The 25,505-nt window shown below is 42.3% G+C and overlaps 1 protein-coding gene and 1 long non-coding RNA gene across 4 annotated transcripts in view; one reads left to right on the plus strand and one right to left on the minus strand.

Annotated features, from left to right (window-relative positions):
- The window catches only part of LOC118361454 (protein TASOR-like), a 32,630-nt gene extending 18,455 nt beyond the window's left edge, over positions 1–14,175 (minus strand). For 2 of the 3 annotated variants that reach the window (XM_035741404.2, XM_035741402.2), the window contains exons 1-12: positions 13,609–14,175; positions 6,426–6,571; positions 6,045–6,137; positions 5,762–5,834; positions 5,154–5,245; positions 3,361–3,655; positions 2,736–2,841; positions 2,499–2,602; positions 2,025–2,134; positions 1,441–1,513; positions 1,251–1,325; positions 324–1,100 (exon numbers count right to left, since the gene is read on the minus strand). In XM_035741404.2, the coding sequence (XP_035597297.1) occupies positions 324–1,100; positions 1,251–1,325; positions 1,441–1,513; positions 2,025–2,134; positions 2,499–2,602; positions 2,736–2,841; positions 3,361–3,655; positions 5,154–5,245; positions 5,762–5,834; positions 6,045–6,137; positions 6,426–6,571; positions 13,609–13,918 (2,254 nt within the window). In that variant the 5' untranslated portion in view covers positions 13,919–14,175. The remainder of the gene's footprint in view (positions 1–323; positions 1,101–1,250; positions 1,326–1,440; positions 1,514–2,024; positions 2,135–2,498; positions 2,603–2,735; positions 2,842–3,360; positions 3,656–5,153; positions 5,246–5,761; positions 5,835–6,044; positions 6,138–6,425; positions 6,572–13,608) is intronic. The other variant, XM_035741403.2, reaches the window with a different exon arrangement.
- An 8,262-nt stretch (positions 14,176–22,437) lies between these two features.
- Positions 22,438–25,243, plus strand: LOC118360463 (uncharacterized). Its single transcript, XR_004820872.2, has 2 exons — positions 22,438–22,639; positions 23,169–25,243. It is a non-coding gene; the product is annotated as an uncharacterized LOC118360463 (long non-coding RNA).
- The last annotated feature ends 262 nt before the right edge of the window (positions 25,244–25,505 follow it).

Here is a 25,505-nt window from a genome sequence, read left to right on the forward strand (position 1 = left end):
ACACTGTGCAACCTTGGTTAGCGCGCACTGCACCTGGCCCGCCACAGGAGTCGCTGGTGCGCGATGAGACAAGGACATCCCTACCGGCCAACCCCTCCCTAACCTGGGCGACGCTAGGCCAATTGTGCGTCGCCCCACGGACCTTCCGGTCGCGGCCGGTTACGACAGAGCCTGGGCGCGAACCCAGAGTCTCTGATGGCACAGCTGGCGCTGCAGTACAGCGCCCTTAACCACTGCGCCACTCGGGAGGCCCCTCTCATACAATATTTTGCTCCCTCCCACACCATCCCGCTCTCTCACACAAACACACGTCACAGGCTCACCTCTACTGGGCTCTCCGTTGCTGAAGTGGGCTCCCCGTAGATATTTATACATGGCTCCTGATTCGTCCTCCTCTAGTTTTCTCTTCAGGCCGTGGGGGCCCTCCCAGGACCCATCATCACCCCCCTCGTCCCTCTCCTTCTCCCCTGGCTCCTTCCCAAGGGCCTTCTTATGCAGCTGGATCAGCTTCAGAAGCTGTTTCATCTTTTCCTTATCATAATCACTCTGGGCTAGCCTGGACCTCTGGGGAGGGGCCCCTGTCCCTGCTGCAGCCCCGTTAGAATGGGCCTGGGTCTGGGAAGGCCCCCCTCTCCTCCTACTGCTACTGCTCTCTGGAGGCTGCCTCTCTGGTCTGTCCGACCCTCCTGAGCCCCCCCAGTCTGACACAGGGCTGTAGTCCGTGGTGGTGGGTGCCGGGGCAGACGGGGGCTGGTTGATCCTGTCCATCATGTCCCTGGCCTTGACAATGGGGAGGACGTAAGCAGAGGAGGGACCATGCAGGTAGGAGCGTAGCAGACCCTCCATGTTGGATTTGGGCCGGGGCGCGGGGTGCATGCTGCCCCTCTCATCCAGGTTCTGTTGGTACTCTGGGACAAGGAAGGCCCTGACACTGTCCCTCCTGGTCAGGTAGTCTAGGGCCTGGCGCTCCACCCCGGTGCTGAGGTGCTTGATGTCGGGGGTGGAGCGCATCTTGAGCAGGGCGTAGTGCAGGGCTGGGATGAATGGTTCCATGGAGACCAAGAGGGGGGTCTGAGGCTCAGATGTCAGGGGCTCCTGCTCTGGGGGAAGAATGACAGCAGGGACATGGTCAATGGCGGTAGTGGTTAAAAGTGCATAAGGTGCACATAAAAGGCTCTTACTAGAAATCACATATCAAGGAAAAATAAGCTACAACTGTGGTTTGAAGAAGGATCTTTTAGAATACTTACTGTACTTAATGACTCCCCGGGACTCCTGAAAGATAAACAGTGCCTGCAGGCTCTTTTCAAACCGCCCCTGTCGTTCTAGAATACACAAAACAACTTCCTCGGTAATAACCCACACAAACAACATGTCAGATCAGTTGAGAAATGAGAGGTGAGAACGAAAAAGACGTGATAAGAGATAGACAAGACGTACCCTTGGGATTGACCATCTGAGTAGATGACAAGAGGAAAAGAAAGCCTTTATCAAATAAAGGCTTCACTAGCACCTACACAGGGGAGGAAACGAGACGTTAACATTCACTACATCTAAACAAACACTTTACATACATACACTGCAGCTGTGCAACACTATTCTTGACTTAACATTACAGCATTGGAATTACCTGATTCTCATTAGGCTCTACCGATTAAAAACATTTGGGGAACAAATGACAGCGCCCCTTCTAGGGAATTGAACAATTTAGCTGGGGGACCAAATGGAAGACTGGGAGGATGTACTGTGTGACACTATGATCCATCCCCGCATCCCCCTCCCCACTCCTTTTCTAGTCTTCATGTGTAATCATTCAACTGTGACGTGATGTTCTTTAATCACTTGTAGTCCCCTGCACAGTCCCCAACCCTTATATGTGTTTGTACATTGTCAGTTGTTATTTTTATGTCCCGTTAAGGATTTTTGCTGATGCAAGGCACGTTTCATTGAATTGTAAATATACAATTCTGTATGATCTATCTTGATTAAACATCCGCCAGAGGGACAGTCAGGGAGTGACTCACCATCCTCTCTCTCTCCAGTTTGTGTATTAGTCCTGATAAAGTGCTGGTGTTTGCTTTTCCCTTCCCATCCACCACCTCAAACAGGCTGCAGTACATCCCACACTTTAGCACTGAAACACACACACACACACTTTGGTAAAAAATAAAAAACACCTACACAGTGATATCAAGACTCCGGGTGACAGTTCCTACATTGTTGTTAGTCAGATTCAGTGTTGTTGTTGCTGTTGCCATTCTATAGCAGGGGTGTCAAACAATGACTCAAACCAAATCGACATTTTTTTTATTTATGTTGATGGCAAAGAAATATGTATTTTCAGTGTGGCCTCTCTGGACCTCGTTGAAGACCAAATGAGGCCCCAGGGGCAAAATTAGTTTGACACCCTCGTTCTATGCCTATGTACTGCTGTCTTCGTCAGAGAATAGATGAGCCAAACTAGGAGTAAGGCTATAGAGGTATGGAGTGTTTCTGACCTTCTCGTGTTCCGCTGTAGGTGTCCCAGGAAAACAGAACAGAGGGAATCTTCCTCTTCACCTGGTCCAGCTGCATCCCCATACTCATCTCCAACTTCTCCGCTCTGCAAATAGAACACACACACCCGTTAATCTACTTATTATATAACTTAATGTTTATTAACTATGAATTACAACTGACAGCCATGTTTTAGTTATAGAAATAAATATGTGTATAGATAATAAAGGGGTACTCACAGTTTGAAAGGGAGGAAATGGCATGTAGAGGAGCACAGACACACCTGGCACAACTCCTGTCCCTTGTTCACCAGCGGCCCACTCCACACAGTGTAGCTACTCCTCTCTGACAGGCAAATGAAACTTTATTTAAAGTGCATTCAAAACACTTTACATTTGCAATAGAAACAATGGCCCCAGTCACAGGTTAAATATGGCCATAGTCAGCCAACATACAATCTTGCTATCAAACTACATGCTACAATACCTACTTAAAAACAAACATTGGCACAGACAGTTTTTTATTTTTTATTTAACTAGGCAAGTCAGCGAAGAACAAATTCTTATTTTCAATGATGGCCTAGGAACAGTGGGTTAACTGCCTTGTTCAGGGGCAGAACGACAGATTTTAACCTTGTCAACTCTGGGATTCGATCTTGCAACCTTTCAGTTACTAGTCCAACGCTAGTAACTGCTGCCCCACACATGCATACACACACAACATACACACTATACATGCACATGGATTTAGTACTGTAGATATGTGGTAGTGGTACAATACTTTCACCTCTACAATTACTAAATCCTTCAGTACAAACACATTAAAGCAGAGAGATAATGTGAAAAAGAAGAAATGGGAGCGTACTTCTGCTTCCTCCTTCACAGACAGTGCTGTTGAACCTGTGTGCAGCCATAGGTGCAGCAGCAGACTCCTTGCCTTTGTACTGGAAGGACACCACAGCGTATGGACACACATGCCTGGGCCGAGACTTGATCTCATCAAAAGCAAACTCATAGAAATACTGCTGCGTGAGCTCAAAGGCCCTGTATGACAGCAGGGAAGTGACCCGTGTGGCGTTCTTAGAGACATGACAGTCAAACTTGGGCGTGGGGTCCAGTACACTCTTGGGCATGTTCTCAAAGATGCTCTTCAGCCGGCCCTGAGGGACAAACACACTTAATGGGTTACAGATAAATATAATTTAAACTGGTGTGGTATACAGGCTGGTATATGTTGCAGGGATGCAAACTGGTGAGGGCCCAAAAAGGCGACACTTTCTTTTGCATTGAAACATGCAAAACATCCCTGCTAGGGGGAAATGCATGTTTTAAATAATTAAACAAAGAATATGATCTTCATGATCAGTCTCTGTGTGTAAAATAAAAAGTGGTTAATGTGAACTCACAGCAAAAAAAAAATGAAAGCAATCCAATGTTATTTGTTGCCTATACTTTACTGTAAATGACACAAGTCTTGAGAAAAAAACAATACACTAATATGGCAGTTAGCCATGACAGCCTTTATAATAGAAGGCTTGTGACCACACACACATCTAAATATTGCACTTGGGGGGGAAAAAATAAAAAGTAGAAATATAATGAAACAAATAGGCATTCTATTTTTTCTCTATTATAGTGGCCTCTATAGTAGACATTGATTGAAGTAAGGGGAAAAAATAATGTTTACCGAGTAAAACATTTGACAATCCCACCCTCACTCACACACAAGTGTTACTGTCAAGTTCAACACAAAAGCAATAAATTTGGGCTACACATTATTACATTGTACACTTTCTGCCTGTGGACGTACATCTGTTCTACAATGTGCCAGCAGAGCATGATACCCTTTGTTGGCATAATTGATCTCTTTCAGGCAGAGTACACCTGGCATACCCCTTTTAATCCACTTTATTGAAAAAGAGGGAACGTGTGTGTGGTGTTCCTTTCACTTCTATAGTGGCATCCAGCTTAAGCCAGGCCCAGCTCCAGCGACACTTCATCCCTGAATCAACTTGTTTAACAAGCAACTCATCATTTGCACCAAACTCTCTCATTCTGAAAATGAACCACATGCATTAGACGGAAAACATAATTTCACAGATAGTAGTTAGCTCGTTAGCTCGTTAACAGTTCAGATTGCCTGGGTCCAGTGAGCAACTAACGCGTTATAACTTGAGGAATGGCAAGGAGTCGTATACCAGTTAATACTATAGCGAATTGGTTAGGTTACTAACGCTTGCGCATCTGATGTTATAACCTTAGTTAGCTGTCTTGACTTTATTAGCCAGCTAATTTTCACACCATAAACTCAATTATTTGGTCAGTTGGCTAATGTTGCTCAACATTTCTCTGGCTAGTTAACGGAGAATTCGATCCAGCTAGAAAGATACTTTACCCCCCTGGATACAGCCAGTATTGCTCCAAACGCGTATCACTCGTTTGCTTACAGCCAGTAGTGATCGAAAGCCCCCCCAAAAAAACTTTTCTCATCGGATCTACACAAATCACACAGGTTACCTATTTTGGATTCAAAACGGGGAATTTCGCCGAAAGGTGATGTTGGTTGCACTCAACGCTAGGCTGTAGCAATGTAAGCAACTATTTTCTAGGTATTCATAAGATACATATAGTTTCAAGTTAGATAGGACATTTATTTACCCTCATGACTTTAAATACAACAATGTCTCCACAGGTTCCTGCTTCAAACGGGTTCATTTGAAGCAAATCAGAAAATTTGGACAGATAAACACCTGAAATGACAAAACAAAAGTAATGTCAAGCACAAACTAATGAGACAAAAACAATTCATAAACAACTTTCACTTTTGGCAAATCTAATTCTGTGTGTGGGCTAATATTTTATGACTGAGGTTTGAGGCAGTGTAATTTATGTATTGTAATACATATTTCCACAATACTCAGCTGTTGCTAGGTCATGTATTGGGTATCTTCTCATGTAGCTGTATCTGGTAGAAATGCTAAGCAGTCCATCAGTGGACAAAGCTGCCCTTACTGTGCTGAGGCATACAGCTTTTCATCTTTTAAAGAGAGTCATTAAACTTGAGTCATTAAACTTGTTCAAAAGGAGATCAACTTCAAACTGACATACACCAGGCCCAAAAACACAAGTGCATTAGCGAGAAAAGCTGTCCTTCCTGAGTCCAATCCTTAGAAGGTGAACAGCACAAATTTGACATTTTCAAACTCTCCCTGGAAACAACATAATGCATGACATTTGGTAATAAGTACACAGGCGCACACACTCACCCATTGCTGGATTTCCGAGTGCAGTGATCCTAGAGTGTCCCACGGATAGACCCTTCTCACAAATCAACGGGAGCTGGAAAAAGTAATTCACAAATTATAAGTCAAAAAAGAAAGAAAAATGGTTTTAAAGGAAAACCAGGAGTAAAGCAGCAAAACTCAGATTGTAGACCTAATGCATAATCCAAAGATCCAGACTTCACTGCCGCAGCAACATCAGATCAGAGTAGTAAATCAATGAGCTGTACCACACGCCCTGGTGAGGCAGGCAGGCCCTCAGGCTCACCTTAGACTTGTCTGGGAACATGAAGCAGTAGGACTCCACCAGCTCTGGGTCTGTACGGCCCTCCTGCTTTAGCTCCCTCCTCTTCTCAATGAACTGGCACACACACAGGAAACCATGGCATCATGAGAAAAGATGTGAGCACAGCAATATAAAGGGGACACTGGTTTTGTGGGTGGGTGAAGGAGATATGAAGTACGTATTTGTTATTGGTCATGTAAAATTATCAATTAGTATTTTGGGCCAGTCTGGGGACAATATCAGCAGTGGGTAATGTGTTTTGTTTGAACATTAGGAAGTGGAGCTGTTGCAAAACTTCAAATAACATCTTAGCATTGACAACAGCCAGAGGCTAACTGGGGGGGGGGGGCTTGCTGATGCTACCTCTTTTTCCAGCAGCTCATTGTGAATGAGCCTGGCCTTGCTGTAGGAGAATGTCCCTCTAGACGATGCATCCAGGTAGGAGGAGGACAGAATCTTCACAAGGCCCTCAAACTCCCGGGAGTCAGGGGGCAAAAACTGGTACAGGCCTAGGAGGAGAGAAGCAGTGGATTAGTGTTTGGGATGTGGTTGGCACAACATAGAACAGGATGACGTTGTTGATTTGTATACATTCTTACTTTTAAGCATTCAATAGGCTACTTTCTGGGTATCTGGTCAATTTAAACTGTCAAAAGGGATTAGTAAGTGTGTTTAAGAGGGGGCAGACTTGGAAAAACATGTTTCACACTGTAATGACAGTTCTTTACAGAATCCCATTTACTGATTTGGGAATAGCATAGCAGAGCTGGCATCACGCATATGCATTCTGAACAGCTTGCCCCTACATCTAAGCACTTTATGGAGATGTCAAGAGATTAGACAGGTATTAGCATTATGCTTAAACCACCTTCCCTCCGAGAGACAAGGTGGATTTTTCTTCTCCGTATTGCTTATACACAAGTGCCTAGAGGGTCGATCTGGGATTGGGCACATAAGGGTTGTGGAGGTGGTGTTGTGTGAGTAATGCTTGGAAGCACTGCAGAATATCAGGATGGTGCTGCAGCATAATCAGGATGAACTACATTTCCTTACAATGACACCACACGCGCACACATGCCTACTGACGCCACACACACTTTCACACTCACCACATACGCAGCTGCTACTGCTGCTCCACATACACTACTGCTACAGCTCAGTCCATCTATCCCGTTGCCTTGTTACTTAATTGCTACCTATATGTACCTCAATAACCTCGTACTCCTGCATCTCAACTCAGTACTGGTACTCCCAGTATATAGCCATGTTATTTTTGCTTGTTGTTATTCATTGTGTTTTACAGTATTCCTCGTGTTGCCATTTCATCTTTAATTCTTTGTTGGTAAAGGACTCATATGTAGGCATTTCAGTGTCTACACCTGTTGTTTCCGAAGCATGTGACAAATACAATTTGAGGAGAGGTTTAATAAATTGCCAGGTATGGAAAATCGCATTGGGCAAATAATATGGCAAGAAATGGCATTTGGGATCCAGAGTTGGGGTCAATTCATTCCGTCCTATTCTAAAATGGAATGTCATTGCTATGAGGAATGTCCCATGTCCAATGGAAATGGAATTGACCACAACTCAGATGTTCACAGAACACGAGGTCAGTATGATAGACAACATATCAAAACATCAACAGACATGCCCCAACTATACAAGATGGTTAGTACACTAAAGAGCTTCACTTTCCCAAATGGTTGCCATTGTTAAGAGTGGTAGGATGGGGCTGACTGTAATGCGGACCACTACCAATAGCAATTCCCTATCTTCATCTAATGCTACTTCATCAGATCACCAAATGACCCTACCACCCTATATTCAATATTTATGCAAAAATGGCCAAGATCTCTCAAGGCACTTTGTGCTCAATTATGATGCTGATGAAATATTTTCAAACAAGTTTCATCCACCAGTCTATTTTCCAACAGAGCTGGCATCACGCATATGCATTCTGAAAATTGGTCAATTGGCTATTTAGTCACATAATGCATGGGACATATCCATCAAGCAATAGGCTAGATTTTAGATCCAACATCAAATGAGAATTCATGTACAGTGGGGCAAAAAAAGTATTTAGTTAGCCACTAATTGTGCAAGTTATCCCACTTAAAAAGATGAGAGATGCCTGTAATTGTCATCATAGGTACACTTCAACTATGACAAGACAAAATGAGGAAAAAAAATCCTGAAAATCACATTGTAGGATTTTTAATGAATTTATTTGCAAATTATGGTGGAAAATAAGTATTTGGTCACCTACAAACAAGCAAGATTTCTGGCTGTCACAGACCTGTAACTTCTTTAAGAGGCTCCTCTGTCCTCCACTCGTTACCTGCATTAATGGCACCAGTTTGAACTTATCAGTATAAAAGACACCTGTCCACAACCTCAAACAGTCACACTCCAAACTCCACTATGGCCAAGACCAAAGAGCTGTCAAAGGACACCAGAAACAAAATTGTAGACCTGCACCAGGCTGGAAAGACTGAATCTGCAACAGGTAAGCAGCTTGGTTGAAGAAATCAACTGTGGGAGCAATTATTAGGAAATGGAAGACATACAAGACCACTGATAATCTCCCTCGATCTGGGGCTCCACGCAAGATCTCACCCCGTGGGGTCAAAATGATCACAAGAACGGTGAGCAAAAATCCCAGAACCACATGGGGGGACCTAGTGAATGACCTGCAGAGAGCTGGGACCAAAGTAACAAAGCCTACCATCAGTAACACACTACGCCGCCAGGGACTCATATCCTGCAGTGCCAGACGTGTCCCCCTGCTTAAACCAGTACATGTCCAGGCCCGTCTGAAGTTTGCTAGAGAGTATTTGGATGATCCAGAAGAAGATTGGGAGAATGTCATATGGTCAGATGAAACCAAAATATAACTTTTTGGTAAAAACTCCACTTGTCGTGTTTGGAGGACAAAGAATGCTGAGTTGCATCCAAAGAACACCGTACCTACTGTGAAGCATGGGGGTGGAAACATCATGCTTTGGGGCTGTTTTTCTGCAAAGGGACCAGGACGACTAATCCGTGTAAAGGAAAGAATGAATGAGGCCATGTATCGTGAAATTTTGAGTGAAAACCTCCCATCAGCAAGGGCATTGAAGATGAAACGTGGCTGGGTCTTTCAGCATGACAATGATACCAAACACACCACCCGGGCAACGAAGGAGTGGATTCGTAAGAAGCATTTCAAGATTCTGGAGTGGCCTAGCCAGTCTCCAGATCTCAACCCCATAGAAAATCGTTGGAGGGAGTTGAAAGTCTGTGTTGCCCAGCAATAGCCCCAAAACATCACTGCTCTATAGGAGATCTACATGGAGGAATGGGCCAAAATACCAGCAACAGTGTGTGAAAACCTTGTGAAGACTTACAGAAAACATTTGACCTCTGTCATTGCCAACAAAGGGTACATAACAAAGTATCGAGATAAACTTTTGTTATTGACCAAATACTTATTTTCCACCATAATTTGCAAATAAATTCATAAAAAATCCTACAAAGTGATTTTCTGGATTTTTTTCTTCTCATTTTGTCTGTCATAGTTGAAAGTCCGTGTTGCCCAGCAACAGCCCCAAAACATCACTGCTCTAGAGGAGATCTACATGGAGGAATGGGCCAAAATAAAGTGTACCTATGATGAAAATTACAGGCCTCTCTCATCTTTTAAGTGGGAGAACTTGCACAATTGGTGGCTGACTAAATACTTTTTTGCCCCACTGTAGCTAGCTATATGCCCATGAGAGCAACTTGTAAGAACTTTGCAGGCTGTGCCATCATAATTCTGCATCTTCCCAACTACAAAACCAAACACATACAACCTGTGAATATAGCAGGCACCATTGCATAGCTGGAATTCTTTCCGATGACAATCCAAGCAGTGGACCCATGACAAAACAGGCTTCCACTGCCCATGGTGGTGTCCATTGCATAGTAGTCTAAAGTCGTCCGCATGCTCCCCAGACGAAAGTTTGTGCATACATTATGACAAGATTGTGACGTTTTTGTTATTTATTTATTTTTAAATTCTAGAGGCAAGTCGAAGTTTACGCCCCTTTGTCGGTGACTGGTTAACAGTAGAGATTCTTCAATAAAGTCTGTTGTCATTCAACGAGAGACAACTTGTTCTCATGTAAATTGTTTCATTGAGAAATACTGAACCAAACATCTTTGTTAGATATAAAATTGCGCGACTAAGCTCTCCTCGGCAAACAGCTCAAAATGAATGACAAATTTCTTGAGATATCTTAAACTAATTCTGACCATTTTGGCTAGGGCGTCTCAAAAATGGGACAAACAGTACTATTGCATTTTTTCAAGTGAACGTCTTTTAAAGGAGTATGCCAGCACATTTGTTCGGTTAGGGTAAGCGCCAGCCGAACTGAAGCATGCTGACGCCAAAAAAGGTTGATGTAAAAGCCAATAACAGTGCAGTAACCCATCTGAATAATGAACTAGCCTAGATAGCTAGCTAATACCAAAACAGTCCTTCTCCCAGTATGGCTACACTCCTGGATTGCCAATGGGTTCACTATTTCGAGTGAGCACGGGAATAAAATTAGAGTCTGGACTTATCTTCACAGATTTGATACCGATTATGGAAGACAAGGGACGACGGCTGACTATCTTTGAAGCTTCACTGAAGGGCCATGGTAACCAGTCTAGATGGGTGTAGTGTTTGTGCAACCGAGTGGACTTCACCACTATAGTAATTTTCCACCAAAAAGCCTTCAAATTGGGTCCTCGGCTGAATACCATCATCAAAACTACTTTTTCTCGCCACATCAGCCTGTGTAGACCCAAGGAATATGGAGGCTTGATGGGCAGTTGGCTGATTAATCAGACTATGATACAGAATTAAATTGGTATATAGCCTGAAACATAGAAGTGCAAAATCATGGAAATGTTCCTTACAAGACAGAATGTTTACATGGTTTTGCATGTCCAGCTGAAGGATCAACCGCACAGACAACCAGTTTAATTTGATTAAACATTCTGGCTTGTAAGAAACATTTCCACGATTTTGGACTCCTGTTTCAGACTGTATACCAATTCAATAGCGGAAGTGCTCAAAGATGGCGGCCCCAATGCATTTACCACAAATTCCTTGTTTTGCTAAGTTCTCAGTTACTCTTTTTTTGTTTGGTCATTAGCAGAGTATACGTGATTACAATTTTAGCTTCAAGACGCGGCCAATTTGAAAATCTAAAAAGTAGATTGTGTGGATTTATTGAACCATATCGCATGCCATAAAACTCAGATGTTGCTAAAACAAAGACTTATCGGAATTCTGCCATCTTTATGCACATTATCCATTGTATCAGTCGGGAGAGGCTATACGGACACGCCTAGTGCCAAAATTGATGACGTATGTTGCACAGGTGAGAGTCAACTGGAGACAAATGGATTCGGTTCAGTCAGTCGTCCTGATGAGCCCTTCCCAGATATAGTTTATGCTGGCTAACTGGCAACCACAGAAGCATGACGCTAGTTCAAACTTGTCAAAGAAAGTGAAGTTTATTTAGATGGGTGAGGGAGAAATAACTTTGCCAATTAGCTAACTTTACAGAAAGCCGGTGTGAATGACAGTACAACGGTGTTGTATCGAGGTGCAATTCTCACTGGTGCTTCCCACTGGGCAGCTGTATCATTTATTTGTATTTAACATTTATTTAACCAGGAAAGTCAGTTAAGAACTAATTCTTATTTACAATGACAGACTACCCCAGCCAAACCCTAACCCAGACAACGCTGGGCCAATTGTGTGCCGCCCTATGGAACTCCCAATCACAGCCGGTTGTGATACAGCCAGGGTCTGTAGTGAAGCCTCTAGCACTGAGATGCCTGCTGCATCACTTGTGGTAGCTAGTGGCCAATTTGTTCCATCCCACTTGATTTTATTTATAGTGGGATAGCAGCCTACATGAGAAATAACTTGTAATATTTACAGTAACCATCAGAATGTCACCATGAAATGGGGAGAGTTTGCACCCGCTTGCCGGGCACTGCTGTCCTGCAGTACGGAGTGGAAGGAGATGGAGAACTCAGATTTGTTTTTTTGTTTTTTTTTAATAAATTAGGAGTCGGGGTCTTATTTTACTGTTGAGAGTTAATATAGTAGAATACACAAGGTGCAATTTCAAAATTTGGTTGTGCATCAGCAGTTTCTCTCTTATGTCAATCAAATAGCTCAGGTCAGCTAAAATGTTTTTAGATTGGTAAGTTAGTCTAGCCAGCTATCTAAACTTGTATTAATAATGGTCGAATTCTGACCGCAGACCCCCATTGATTTTGTTAGTCACTCTCTCACCCTATGGAAAAATCTGTAGAATTGCCAGAAATGTGCTTTAAAACTGACAACAATTCTCTCCACCCCATAAAATTAGTCAAAGAAAAGTTGCAGTGTAGAATTGCGGCAAACTTACTTCAAAAGTACATTCTCCACACGCCATGTCAAAATGTGTAGAATTGCAATAAATTAACTCTAAAATAAAAAAAACCTCTCTGTAAATGTTTTGCTCGCATGGTGGGTGAAGGGGAGGCCCAACAAAAGGCTAGGAACAGCTCTGATTGCATGTGTGGGTACAGACCCACGAGTCACTTTGACCCCTCATGATGAACTGAGTAGCCCCCTGTCCCCAGGTAGCGTAGTGGTTAGAGTATTCGGCCAGTAACCGAAAGGTTGCTGGATCAAATTCCCAAGCTGACAAGATAAAGAAAATTGTTCTGCCTCTGAAGGCAGTTAAGCCACTGTTCCCCTTCACACCGTCATTGTAAATAAGAATTTGTTCTTAACTGTTAAATAAATGAACATTTAAAAAGTTGCCCATCACCGAGCTTGATGGTGTGGCCAGGATAACAGCTAAAGCATATTTATTTTAGTGATTTTCACCAAATGGCTTTGCTTCTTGAAAGTCAAATATCTTGAAACTCTGACTGAGGATATGCTAAACATTTTGGGACTGTATCAACAATGGACTAACGTCAAAAAAAAAGTTTGGAATTTCCCTTTATAATCTGTTTTCTTTTATTTATTTGAAATACTCTGACAAACACGGAAAGTTTCTGAACACTCGAAGTCCCACCTCCGGCAGATAAGTCTCACATTCACGCTGAAGTTTCTAGCCACACGGGGCTCATTATGACTGACTGAACCGAATCCGTTCGTCCCCACTCAACTCTCGCTGCGCGTCATACGTCATCAATTTTGGGCACCGGGAGTATCTGTATAGTCCCTCCCTTTACCAGTCTGATTAATCAGGCAAGATGGGCTGCGTCTCTTCACGTGCTTCCCTTCTTGCGCCTGGTCCGAAACTTACCTGCAATGCTGACCGAGTACGGGAACTGATATTACGTTAACAAAGGCAATAACGAGGTTTGCGCGCAATAAACTAGCTACCCTCTGCAGATGGATCACATTTAATTATGTCAACCATCTAAATTCAGCCGGTAGGGAACGCGGGTTTGCAACATGCTGCACTTGAATTATGACACAAGGCAGCCTCTGTTGGAAATAGTAGAGAAAGGGCACAACCTTTCCGTTCCTTAATCTTCCTCGGTATCTGAAAATTTCTCCTTGGCAACTGTTCAGCCGGTCTCTGGCCGGGTAGCGGTGAATTATTGGAGCTTCTTGTGTCCGTGTGCCCGCTCCTCCGCCGCTCAGATGCTTCTTGTTCCGGCATTATACGGTCTTCACATCCAGTCTGATCGCCATTTTGGTTGGATGTGGCCGAGATGGCGGCTGACCACGAATTTTTCTTGCTTTCGCCGCTCTCCACGTCGAGCTCGCCGGTCTTCAGACACTGTATGTCCGTTTTTCTCTCCACTTTGGAGTTCAGGGCCATTTTTCAGGCACCGTGAGCGTCTTTCGCGGGCAATGTAGTTGGTTACTGCGCCGCTTCACTAACACACTCTCCTTCTCACCCTGTCTCCGCCATTGTGAATGACGTATGCCTTCTTCTCCACCACTGCAAAGCGCTGTCGTCACTCTGTTTACGTTCAAGAAAAGCCGCGCCTCCTACAGGCCCTTAAGTCAAATAGCTTTCTTTGAGACAGCTGCTGGCTGAGCGTCTACCTTTGTGGACAATCGTAGGACACCTGACTCTCATAACGGGACTCTGCATATGAGTATGACCAGGGCGTCATGCACCCCACAAATCTGAGGGGGCGTAAAGTATGTGAGGATGGCTGGAGGTGGGCAACAATAATGCCACCCCCCCACACACACACATCTGTAAATTGGAGAATTGTGCATTTTTCAAACACCTGAAACAGGGTTTTCCTGGAATCTAGAGCCATAATCATTATGCATAATTCTAAGTCTAAAATGTATATTGTTCTGCATATCTAAGCATACCTCTAGCTGTCTATTCCTGATTGGTGTTTATTTTTGAAAAACTAAATATGCTTCTCTGCTAAAATCTGGATAAAAAATTAAAAGGAATGCGAGTCTTTTTCAGTACATTAGGTACTGAAGTAATTATTGCTTGCTTTTCTGAAGTCTACCAAGCTTGCCAGCAGGCATGCCAGCTACTCTAACTTGATTCATACCCTGAAATTGCTTGTAGGTAGGTATGTGTTTGGGAGATTGGGAACCTACTGTGTCTGGGTATGCTAAAGACAACTTCATACAATTGCTAAGTGGCTAGTAGTATTACGGGGGGAAAATTATTAAATATTTTTACCAGTCAAAAGTTTGGACACCTATTCATTCAAGGGTTTTTCTTCATTTCTACTATTTTCTACATTGAAGAATATTAGTGAAGACATCAAAACGATGAAATAACACATGGAATCATGTAAAAGTGTTAAACAAATCCAAATGTATTTTATATTTTAATTTCTTCAAGGCAGTCACCCTCTGCCTTGACAGCTTTGCACACTCTTTGCATTCTCTCAACCAGCTTCACCTGGAATGGTTTTCCAACAGTATTGAAGGAGTTCCCACATATGCTGATCACTTGTTGGCTGCTTTTCCTTCACTCTGCAGTCCAACTCATCCCAAACCATCTCAATTGGGTTGAGGTCAGGTGATTGTGGAGGCCAGGTCATCTGATGCAGCACTCCACCACTCCCCTTGGTTAAATAGCCCTTACACAGCCTGGAGGTGTGTTGGGTCATTTGTCCTGTTGAAAAATAAATGATAGTGCCACTAAGCGCAAACCAGACGGGATGGTGTATCCTTATAGAATGCTGTGGTAGCCATGCAGCTTAAGTGTGCCTTGAGTTCTAAATAAATCCCTTAGTGTCACCAGCAAAGCACCTCCACACCATCACCTCCTCTATGCTTCACGGTGGGAACACACATGCAGAGATTATCCGTTCACCTACTCTGCGTCTCACTAAGACACGGCGGTTGGAACCCAAAATCTCAAATTTAGACTCATCAGACCTAAGGACAGATTTTCACCGGTCTAATGTTCATTGTACTTGATCCTTGGCCCAAGCAGGTCTCTTATTATTATTGGTGTCCTTTAGTAGTGGTTTCTTTGCAGCAATTTGACCATGAAGGCCTGCTTCACAAAGTCTCCTCTGAACAGTTGATGTTGAGATGTGTCTGTCTATTACTTGAACTCTGTAAAGCATTTATTTAGGCTGTAATTTCTCAGGCTGGTAACTAATGAACTTATCCTCCGCAGCAGAGGTAACTCTGGGTCTTCCTTTCCTGTGGCGGTCCTCATGAGAGCAAATTTCATCAAAGCGCTTAATGGTTTTTCGCGACTGCACTTGAAGAAACTTTCAAAGTTCTTGAAATGTTCCGTATTGGCTGACCTTCATGTCTTAAAGTAATGATGGACTATTTTTTTCTCTTTGCTTATTTGAGCTGTTCTTGCCATAATATGGACTTGGTCTTTTACCAAATAGGGCTATCTTCTGTATACCACTCCTTCCTTGTCACAACACAACTAATTGGCTCAAATGCATTAAGAAGGAAAGAAATTCCACAAATTATCTTTTAACAAGTCACACCTGTCAATTGAAATGCATTCCAGGTGACTACCTCATGAAGCTGGTTGAGAGAATGCCAAGAGTGTGCAAAGCTGTCATCAAGGCAAAGGGTGGCTACTTTGAAGAACCTCAAAAATAAAATACATTTAGATTTATTTAACACTTTTTTGGTTACTACATGATTCCATGTGTTATTTCCTAGTTTTGATGTCCTCACTATTATTCTACAATGTCTAAAATGCTAAAAAAAAATAAAGAAACCCCTTGAATGAATAGGTGTGTCCAAACTTTTGACTGGTACTGTATATATAGGATCTGAAGGGGCATGTGCCACCTATCGGCATGATGCCTCCGAGTTTGACTATATTTATTTCTTCTTTACAGATAGCATGTTCCACTCAAAATAAATGTACACAGTATTTCACTAAAGGATTATTATAGAAATATTTACAAAATCATATATTGTCAAATTAAACTGTTCTTATATGTAAAGTTATGCTTTTATACCATCTGGTAACTTAGTGGCATAAAGAGACATTTGTTTGAATCAGAGGAATGTCCATAGATAGTATAGGCCTAATAACTCCCTGACCTATCCGCTTTCAGTCTGACATTGGATATACAAAGAGTGGTGGTCAGAGTGGGAAAAGCTCATTTTGTTTTGCCTGGCCTATTTAATTGAGATCATGCATCCAAAATGACATCTGACAAAGCCTACTATAAGAACAAAAATGGAGTCATATTTTCTCAGATTTAGTACAATGGTTCACCACCAGAGAACAGCAAAGCATGCACATCTTGTTATACATTGTCCAATGTCATATGATGTGTGCACAATGGGTGAAACGGATTTTAATGTTAGTAGATGAAAATAGAAGTGTTACTGAACCCAGTTCTTAAAGTTTTGTTTAATTGTTTAATGACAAAATACAATTCTTGTAGATTGCAGATAAAAATAGGACATACAGTACACATACAAATACACAAAATTCCTCAATTTGTCATTCCTTACAAATTCAATAAATACAAATATCCTTTTAAGTTCCAAGTTGAAATACTTTTTACCTAACCAGTTTAACCCAGTTGGTACCAATTATGTGTTTAAATACCCAGATGACTGACAGGGGCGATGTTTTATAACCCCCAAGCAGCCATTTAGGTACTCCTCCATTGTACTTTTTTTTTTTTTTACTTTTGGGAAGGTATAAAAAATGCATTTACTAACATCTACATTCATTTTTGCCAAGTATATTTTACTACAAACACCTTAATGTATACTTTTAAATGATATTAGGCTCCCGAGTGGCGCAGCGGTCTAAGGCACTGCATCTCAGTGGTAGAGGCGTCACTCCAGACCCTGGTTTCGATCCTGGGTTGACTCACAGCTGGCCGTGAATGGGAGACCTATGAGGCGGTACACAATTGGCCCAGAATCATCAGGTGTAGAGGGTTTGGCCGACCAGGATGTTCTTGTCCCATCTTGCTCGAGCGACTCCTGTGGTGGGCGGGGCGCATGCACGCTGACTTCAGTCGCCAGTTGTACAACACATTGGTGCTTCTGGGTTGAGCGAGCAGTGTGGCTCTTGACCTTCACCTCTATTTCTTTATTTTATTTCATCTTTATTTAACTAGGTAAGTCAGTTAAGAACAAATTCTTATTTACAATGGCGCCCTACCTCGGTAAAACCCGGACGACGCTGGGCCAATTGTACGTCACCCTATGGGACTCTTAATCACAGCCAGATGTGATACAGCCTGGATTCAAACTAGGGTCTGTAGTGACACCTCTTGCACTGAGATGCAGTGCTTTAGACAGCTGCACCACTCGGGAGCCGGAGCACGTACGAGAGTTGCAGCGATGGGACAAGACTGTAACTACCAATTGGATATCAGAAAAAGGGGTAGAAAGCACAAAAATAATAATAATAAATATACAGCACCAGTCAAAAGTTTAGACACACCTACTCATTTAAGGGTTTTTCTTTATTTTTTATATTTTCTACATTGTAGCTCAGGTGCATCCTGTTTCCATTGATCATCATTGAGATGTTTCTACAACTTAAGTGGAGTCCACTTGTGGTAAATTCAATTGATTGGACATGATTTGGAAAGGCACACACCTTTCTATATAAAGGTCCCACAGTTGACAGTGCATGGCAGAGCAAAAACCAAGCCATGAGGTCAAAGGAATTGTCCATAGAGCTCCGAGACAGGATTACCAAGTAATGTCTGCAGCATTGAAGGTCCACAAGAACACTGTGGCTTCCTTCATTCTTAAATGACGGACAGACAAAAGCCACATGACAGCCCGCTTGGATTTTGCCAAAAGACACCTAAAGGCTCTCAGACCATGAGAAACCACGATTAAACTCTTTGGCCTGAATGCCAAGTGTCATGTCTGGAGGAAACCAGGCATCATCCCTACGGTGAAGCATGGTGCTGGCAGCATCATGCTGTAGGGATGTTTTTCAGCAGTGGGGACTGGGAGACTAGTCAGGATCGAGGGAAAGATGAACGGAGAGATCCTTGATGAAAATCTGCTCCAAAGCGCTCAGGACCTCAGACTGGGGCGAAGGTTCACCTTTCAACAGGACAACGACCCTAAGAACACAGCCAAGACAACACAGGAGTGGCTTTGGGACAAGTCTCTGAATGTCCTTATGGCCCAGCCAGAGCCCGGGCTTGAACCCAATTGAACATCTATGGAGACCTGAAAATAGCTGTGCAGTGAACTCATCCAACCTGACAGAGCTTGAGAGGATCTGCAGAGAAGAATAGGAGAAACTCCCTAAATACAAGTGTGCTAAGCTTGTAGCGTCATAACCAAGAAGACGTCAGGCTGTATTGGCTGCCAAAGGTGCTTTAACAAAGTTATGAGTAAAGGGTTTGAATACTTTTGTGATGTGATATCTTTTTTTTTATATATATACATTTGCACAAAAAAAAATGCTTTGTCATTATGGGCTATTGTGTATAAATTAATAAGGGGAAAATATATTTCATCCATTTTAGAATAAGGCAAAATAAGGAAAGAGTTAAGGGGTCTGAGTATATTCCGAATAGGCTGTATTTTACTGTAAAGTACATTGAGACTTTGAAATGCACTTTGTTGAATAAAGTTTGATTTGACTTGAGTTTGATTCCTACCTCAGCAGAGTGTTTATAAGCTCCTAGGTTCCCAGCCACAGTGCCACCTGTAGACAGTTGACAAGGTCCTGGTTGACCATGAGCTCAGCAGATGGGACTGTGCCTGGACTGGGCACCGGCGCAGAGGAAGGCTCCTGCCCTGGAGCAGAACTGGACGCCGTGCCTGGACTGGGCATTGGCGCAGAGGAAGACTCCGGCCTTGGAGCTGGCCCCGGAAGTACCTGGCTGGAGAGACGCACTGGAGGCCTGGTGCGTGGAGCCGGCACAGGTGGCACCGGACTGGTGACACGCACTTCAGGAAGGGTGCGGAGAGCTGGCACAGGACTCACCAGACTGCTGACAGGCTCTTCAGGTTGGAACCAAGGGCTCTCTATGGTCAGGGCATGACATATACATATCTCCAAGCAACAGTAAGTGTGGAGATAGTGGGACAGAAATGATGAGTAGTTCAGATAGGAATGATTCATTAGCTTTAGGAGGATGGTACATAAGGATAGTGGTCATGGAGCAAGATACTTTGTAAGCAATGTATTCAAATAGACAGTAGGTGGGACAGTAGGAGACAGTAGGTGTCACGCCCTGGCCATAGAGAGGTTTTTATTCTCTATTTTGGTTAGGCCAGGGTGTGACTAGGGTGGGCATTCCAGTTTCTTTATTTCTATGTTTTCTGTTTCTATGTTTTGGCCGGGTATGGTTCTCAATCAGGGACAGCTGTCTATCGTTGTCTCTGATTGGGAATCAATACTTCGGCAGCCTGTTTTGCCACCTAAGTTGTGGGTAGTTGTCTGTGTTAGTGGCCTGTATAGCCCTAGTCAACGTCATGTCCTTATTCTTTGTTTTGTTGGCGACATTTTTAAATAAAAAGAAATGTACGCTCACCATGCTGCACCTTGGTCCGATCATTTCCACCCTGGCGACGATCGTGACAGTTCAGTTATTTTGATTTTGGAGTACACCGATGTCGATGAAGCGGGGGTGACACAGGTAGCCATAACCAGCGGGAGTAGCTTGCTTAAGAGAAAATAAATCACCAGGTTGTTGCCAACTTTCAGTTAGGAGAAGTAGGTCTAGCTTGTTGTCAGATATTAGTTAATGGAGCAAGGGGGCTTTGTTGCTCATTGACCAAGTGTTGAGGAGAGCAAAGTTAGTATTGTGAGACAGAGGTGAGTTTATCGATAGTGGTAGGCTGAAGGCAGTCATGGTTTACAGTACGAGATGATCTATTGGGAGCAGGGTGGAGTGAGACCAAAGAGAGTTAATGTTGCTACCAGTAGTATAGTTGAAAGACCAGTTGCAACGTGAGCCACGATGCAGGTAGCGGCGTCTACGTAGGATGTATGATGAGCGGACAAGGATAAGTACATCAGAGGAGAGCCAATAGTTATATTTCAGGTGGCGAAGATCAAGGGGGGAATAGTATTTGGTCTTGAAAAAACAGGGAGGGGGAAACCATAGTAACCAGAGCATCGTACAAACAGGAGGCACAGAGAGGAGCCAGTGAGGTCTGTGATTTAGATCCAAGAAAACATCAGATAAATCCACACAGAAACCACCACAGTAGGCAAAGCAGCAAGCAACTAACCTACTTTATCCAGCTAGCACTAGAACCCACAGTCAAAACACATCTGAAACACAACCTTTGCCATTAGAGCAAAAGCAAAGAGAGAACGGAAACGTCCTCAATGAGATTGACGGCTGGAGCTCACACGATGGCATAAGAGTGGAGGCTGGGTTACAATAACGAAAGCCAGGGAGAGAAGCGCTTCAGGGGAGAGGCTGTAGAGCTAGCGGGTGAATAAGCAGGGAGGAGGCGGGAGGTACACCAGGCCACGGGGAAAGCTAAGGAGGGTAATCCGACAGGTATTCCAGAGGGAGGTATTTGGCAAGGGAAATTCAGAATAGATAAATTCCCAAAGCAATAATCCATAGGTGGGTCAGAGAACCATGATTACAGCAATCAGAGGAAGACTGCATGTTGGTATGTGGTCACAGCAGCGCAGTCCAGACTCAGAGGTAGGCTAACTAGAAAGCTAGCTTACACTAATATCCAAGGTTGTAAGAGTCACAAAACTCAAGTAGGCCTAAAAGTGGACAAAAACAACAGGCCGGAAAATAGACAAAACAAACGCTTAACGAAAAACAGACAAGTAAACACTGCTACTATACAGGTATCAGGGAGAAGCGGCAGCGAAGTACGATGGTAACAGATACTCTCGCCCAGAAAGTACCTCACAGTGACACATTACAAATGAGCAGGTATTATACCATTTGGAAGGTCTTACTTGGGGAATGAGCCATTGTGCTTGTTGCATTTCAGAAGGCTCTATTCAGTCATGTACTATGTGTCCTCGTCTTCATCCTAGTTCTTTTGATTGGTCATCCTGCCTCTGTCTCGTGTTAACCTGTCACTCCAGGTAGGGTTAACAAACCAGAGGGGTATACTACAGAGCAGCTTCAATTAGTTAGCCAGCTAACTTGGATAAGGGTTCAGAATTATTATTATTTATTTTTTTAAGAGTCATTTCATGCATATCTATGTTTAGATTCTTAATGAACCAGAAAGCCAATAGTTATTGCTGGATGCTCATCAAAGTTAGCTGGCTAACTCATTGATTCTGGTTTGTAGTATACCCCTGTGGAAAGTACTAACTTGAGCTGGTGGAGATTATGTTTAACAGTGTTCATCTACTTAGGTACCGATTTAGGTAACACTTTACAATAAGGTTCTATTTGTACAGGGTTTATGAAGGATTTGTAATTACAATTACAACTGTTATTTAATCCATTGTTAATGCATTGTAAACCATTAATAAATGGGTTATAACAAATTTCTCAAATTACTGTGATAGCCAGTCAGTGCTTGCCACATAGTGAGCCACTATTTACCTCCAGCTAATAACCATTTATAAATGCATAATGTGCGCATAATATTGAACCCTTATGTATCATCATGGAACCTTACTTTCAATGGTTATTTTCTCACTTTTGGGTGTGGTGCATTGTTGCACTGTCCCAGGAACAGAAATGGTTGGTTTTCAGAACAATGGTCAAGTGCCATGGTGTGTCTTGCCCCATGTTTGAAACCCTGATGATGCATTGGTACACTTATTTATTACAGAAATTAACGCTCAAGGTTTCAATACATGTTATTGGTGTGAATCGTAGGTTTCTGAAAAATGCATCCGACTGTGAGATCTGTCCATCTGTGAAACGTGCTTGAAATAAAGACGACCTGGAACGTGCCCAGAATGTTGAATTGACACATCATGTGACAGTGCCTCGTAAATAATCAGTACTACGTGGCTATTAGAAGTGTTCAAAATCCAGACAAGAGATTGCGTGAAAAAAACGTTGTTCAAAGGATACAGGGTAGAGAGGGTGAATTCGCTGTGCAATTTGTTTCACCTTTGAATACAGAAATGCTGCTGGATTTAGTACGCTGCTCAGCTAGCACCTCTGTCCTACCTATGGTAGCTGGCTAGGAAACGTTAGCTAGCTAGCATTAGGTCAATTTTAAAACGTATTTTTCAATATAGACGTTATGCTAGACGATTTAACACGATATGATCCTTGGCATGATATAGCTAAATAGATCACATTTGTTAGCTAGTTAGCTAACATCGACATGATATTCCATGCAATTTGTTTAGAATGCTTTGTTTTATTAGCATGGTAGCTAGCTAGCTATCTAACCTTTTGAACTCATGTTCAGTCTCTAGCTCGGTTGCTGGTACATTTGCTATCGTCCTTTGTCAGCCCACTACAATTAGTGGTTCCAATTTTAAGACGAATTTACTAGTTTATTATAAAAATTGTGATAACAAGCTAACCCCTTTCAGCTGTGGTAGCTAGCTATTAGTGTTAGCAAGTTATTAGCTAGCAGTGGATAACATAACTAGCTAAACCTAAATGGTAGAATTTATGAGAGTAGAGTAATGTAGCTATTTGTCTATGCTAAATTGTCATAACTTCCTCTTCTCTCCCACAAATTCCCATAAGGTCTGACTCAAGAATGGGAAAATCCTTAACAAGAAAGAAACGGATGAAGACAACAGAAGGCGCCATGGGGCGCTGTGTTGTATTTTAAATAGTTAAATATGTTATCAATTTCTATTCTGACTTGTAATGTTAAAAAAGGTAGAACATGAACTACACAGATTTGAGTCACTGCAATTCAAATTGTTTTCCCAGTGTCTCCTTCAATTCAATTGTTTTCACTATGTATTGCATGTTTGAGGAGATTATATACTGTTAAACATGTTTAACTTAATATTAATATAATTAAAGTTATAAATATTGGTAGGCTCAACTCATTAATAAATGGTCAATAGGTTTTGACTTTCTTTAAAGGTTATAGATCTGTCATTGAAAGCAAGTCTAAGAAGTGGTAGATATGTTCTATGTGTGCATTTCTTTTAATTGAACCTTTATTTAACTAGGCAAGTCAGTTAACAACACATTCTTATTTTCAATGACTGCCTAGGAAGTGGGTTAACTGTCTTGTTCAATGGCAGAACAACAGATGTTTACCTTGTCAGCTCAGGGATTCGACCTGCAACCTTCAGTTGCAGGCCCAACGCTCTAACCACCTGGCTACCTGCCACCCATACTTCTATGCTTCCCATTAAGTTTAGTTTTGTCCACCAGCTTCAAACAGTTTAAAATACAATATTTTTGGTTATGGGAAGCATATTTCACAGTGGTTTAGATGGTACAATGATTCTCTAAACAATGACTGCTTGTTTTGCCACATTAACTAAAATTAGGCAAACTATTAGAATTTTTGCAACCAGGAAATGGCAGTGATTTCTGTCTATTGCACCTTTGAAGGTATAATTTTAGCAGTTATAAATGTTGATAACTCAGTTGTGTTTATAGGTCTGTCACTTTAAAATAAGATATACTTTTAGCAGTTATACATGTGGGGAAATAATTTCGACATGATTTGAGAGTTCTCTCAGAGCTTAGACATTTGGTACTCATCACCACATGAGTGAAGATTCAACACTTTGTTAAACATGTTTAGTCAATGAATGGTAGTTATGAAGATCAAAACATTCAACGTTGTGAGATGATTTCTCCACTGTTTCACCAACCAAAGGTATTAGGGTTACCATTTCACACCAGTGTTCACCATACTTAGGCTATCACAGAGAAGTGGTAAGTATGTGTTGATATAATCTGGTAAGCGGTAATGATGATGATTGAATAATGTCCTGAATGTAAATTTGGCTTGGGGCATCAGGGCAAAGGTTGGTCAAGACACATGAAAACCAACCTCTTCAGTTCCTGGGACAGAAACATTTTGAGAGAAAAAGGTGATAAAATAACTATTGTTCCACTGTACAACTAGAAAATGAGGATGCATAAGGGTTCATATGATAAACATTTGTAAGTGCATTTATAAATGGTTAATAAGTGGAGGTAAATATTGGCTGACTATTTGGCAAACATTGACAAGTGACGGCACTCTTGACCAATGCAATATAACCATTAATGTAATTATAACCCTTTTACAAATGGAACCTTATTGTAAAAGTGTTACCCAGATGGGTAAACTACCAGGAACCATACACATTTTGCAGATGCTCTTATTGAGATCGACGTAGTGCATTCATCTTAAAGTTGCCAAGAGAGACAACTGCAAAGATCACAGTCATTCTGACATACACGTGATCCACCATCAGCTTCAAATACCAAACGGGCCTCAGAAGACATTCAATGGACAACAGTAAAACTGGAGAGCAGTGCAGTTATGTTGCAGTATGTTGTGTGTGTGTATGGACTCATCAGATACACAAAAAACTGGAGAATGCATTGAAAATATAAAGCTGTACAGTATATTCACATGCTCAATGGTTGTGTTCTGCATGAAATAGCTGTTCCAGTTCTCATTTGTGTTAGGCAGTTACCAGGGACTTAGAATATCACAGTAGATAGATGCATCATAAGGACTAAACAAGGCATGGGTTTGGTGTATTATGTGTGGCTTTGTGTTAGGTATTGGACATTGAAAACTACATCAACTGTGAAGCCTGGATAACATTTTCAGGATAAAAAAAGCTGAAATTCAACAGTTATCAAGCCTCTTACTGTAAGTTTAGCATGCAATGGCCATTCAAAGTTCAATAGTTAGAGGTATAATGGATGACAGCATTGCAGATGAACTATCTTCAAGACCTACTAGAGGATTGTTTCTTATCAAAACTCAGATTTGTTTCATGTTTACCTTCACTCAACAGGCTGTGTTTCTCACTATCTTGAGTGGGTCACACACACTCAGCTCCCAAATCACATCTATTTATATCTCCCCAGCTATTTATATGTGATATTTAA

This window comes from Oncorhynchus keta, unplaced genomic scaffold (genome assembly GCF_023373465.1).
Source record: "Oncorhynchus keta strain PuntledgeMale-10-30-2019 unplaced genomic scaffold, Oket_V2 Un_contig_14950_pilon_pilon, whole genome shotgun sequence".
NCBI classification, from domain to species: domain Eukaryota; kingdom Metazoa; phylum Chordata; class Actinopteri; order Salmoniformes; family Salmonidae; genus Oncorhynchus; species Oncorhynchus keta.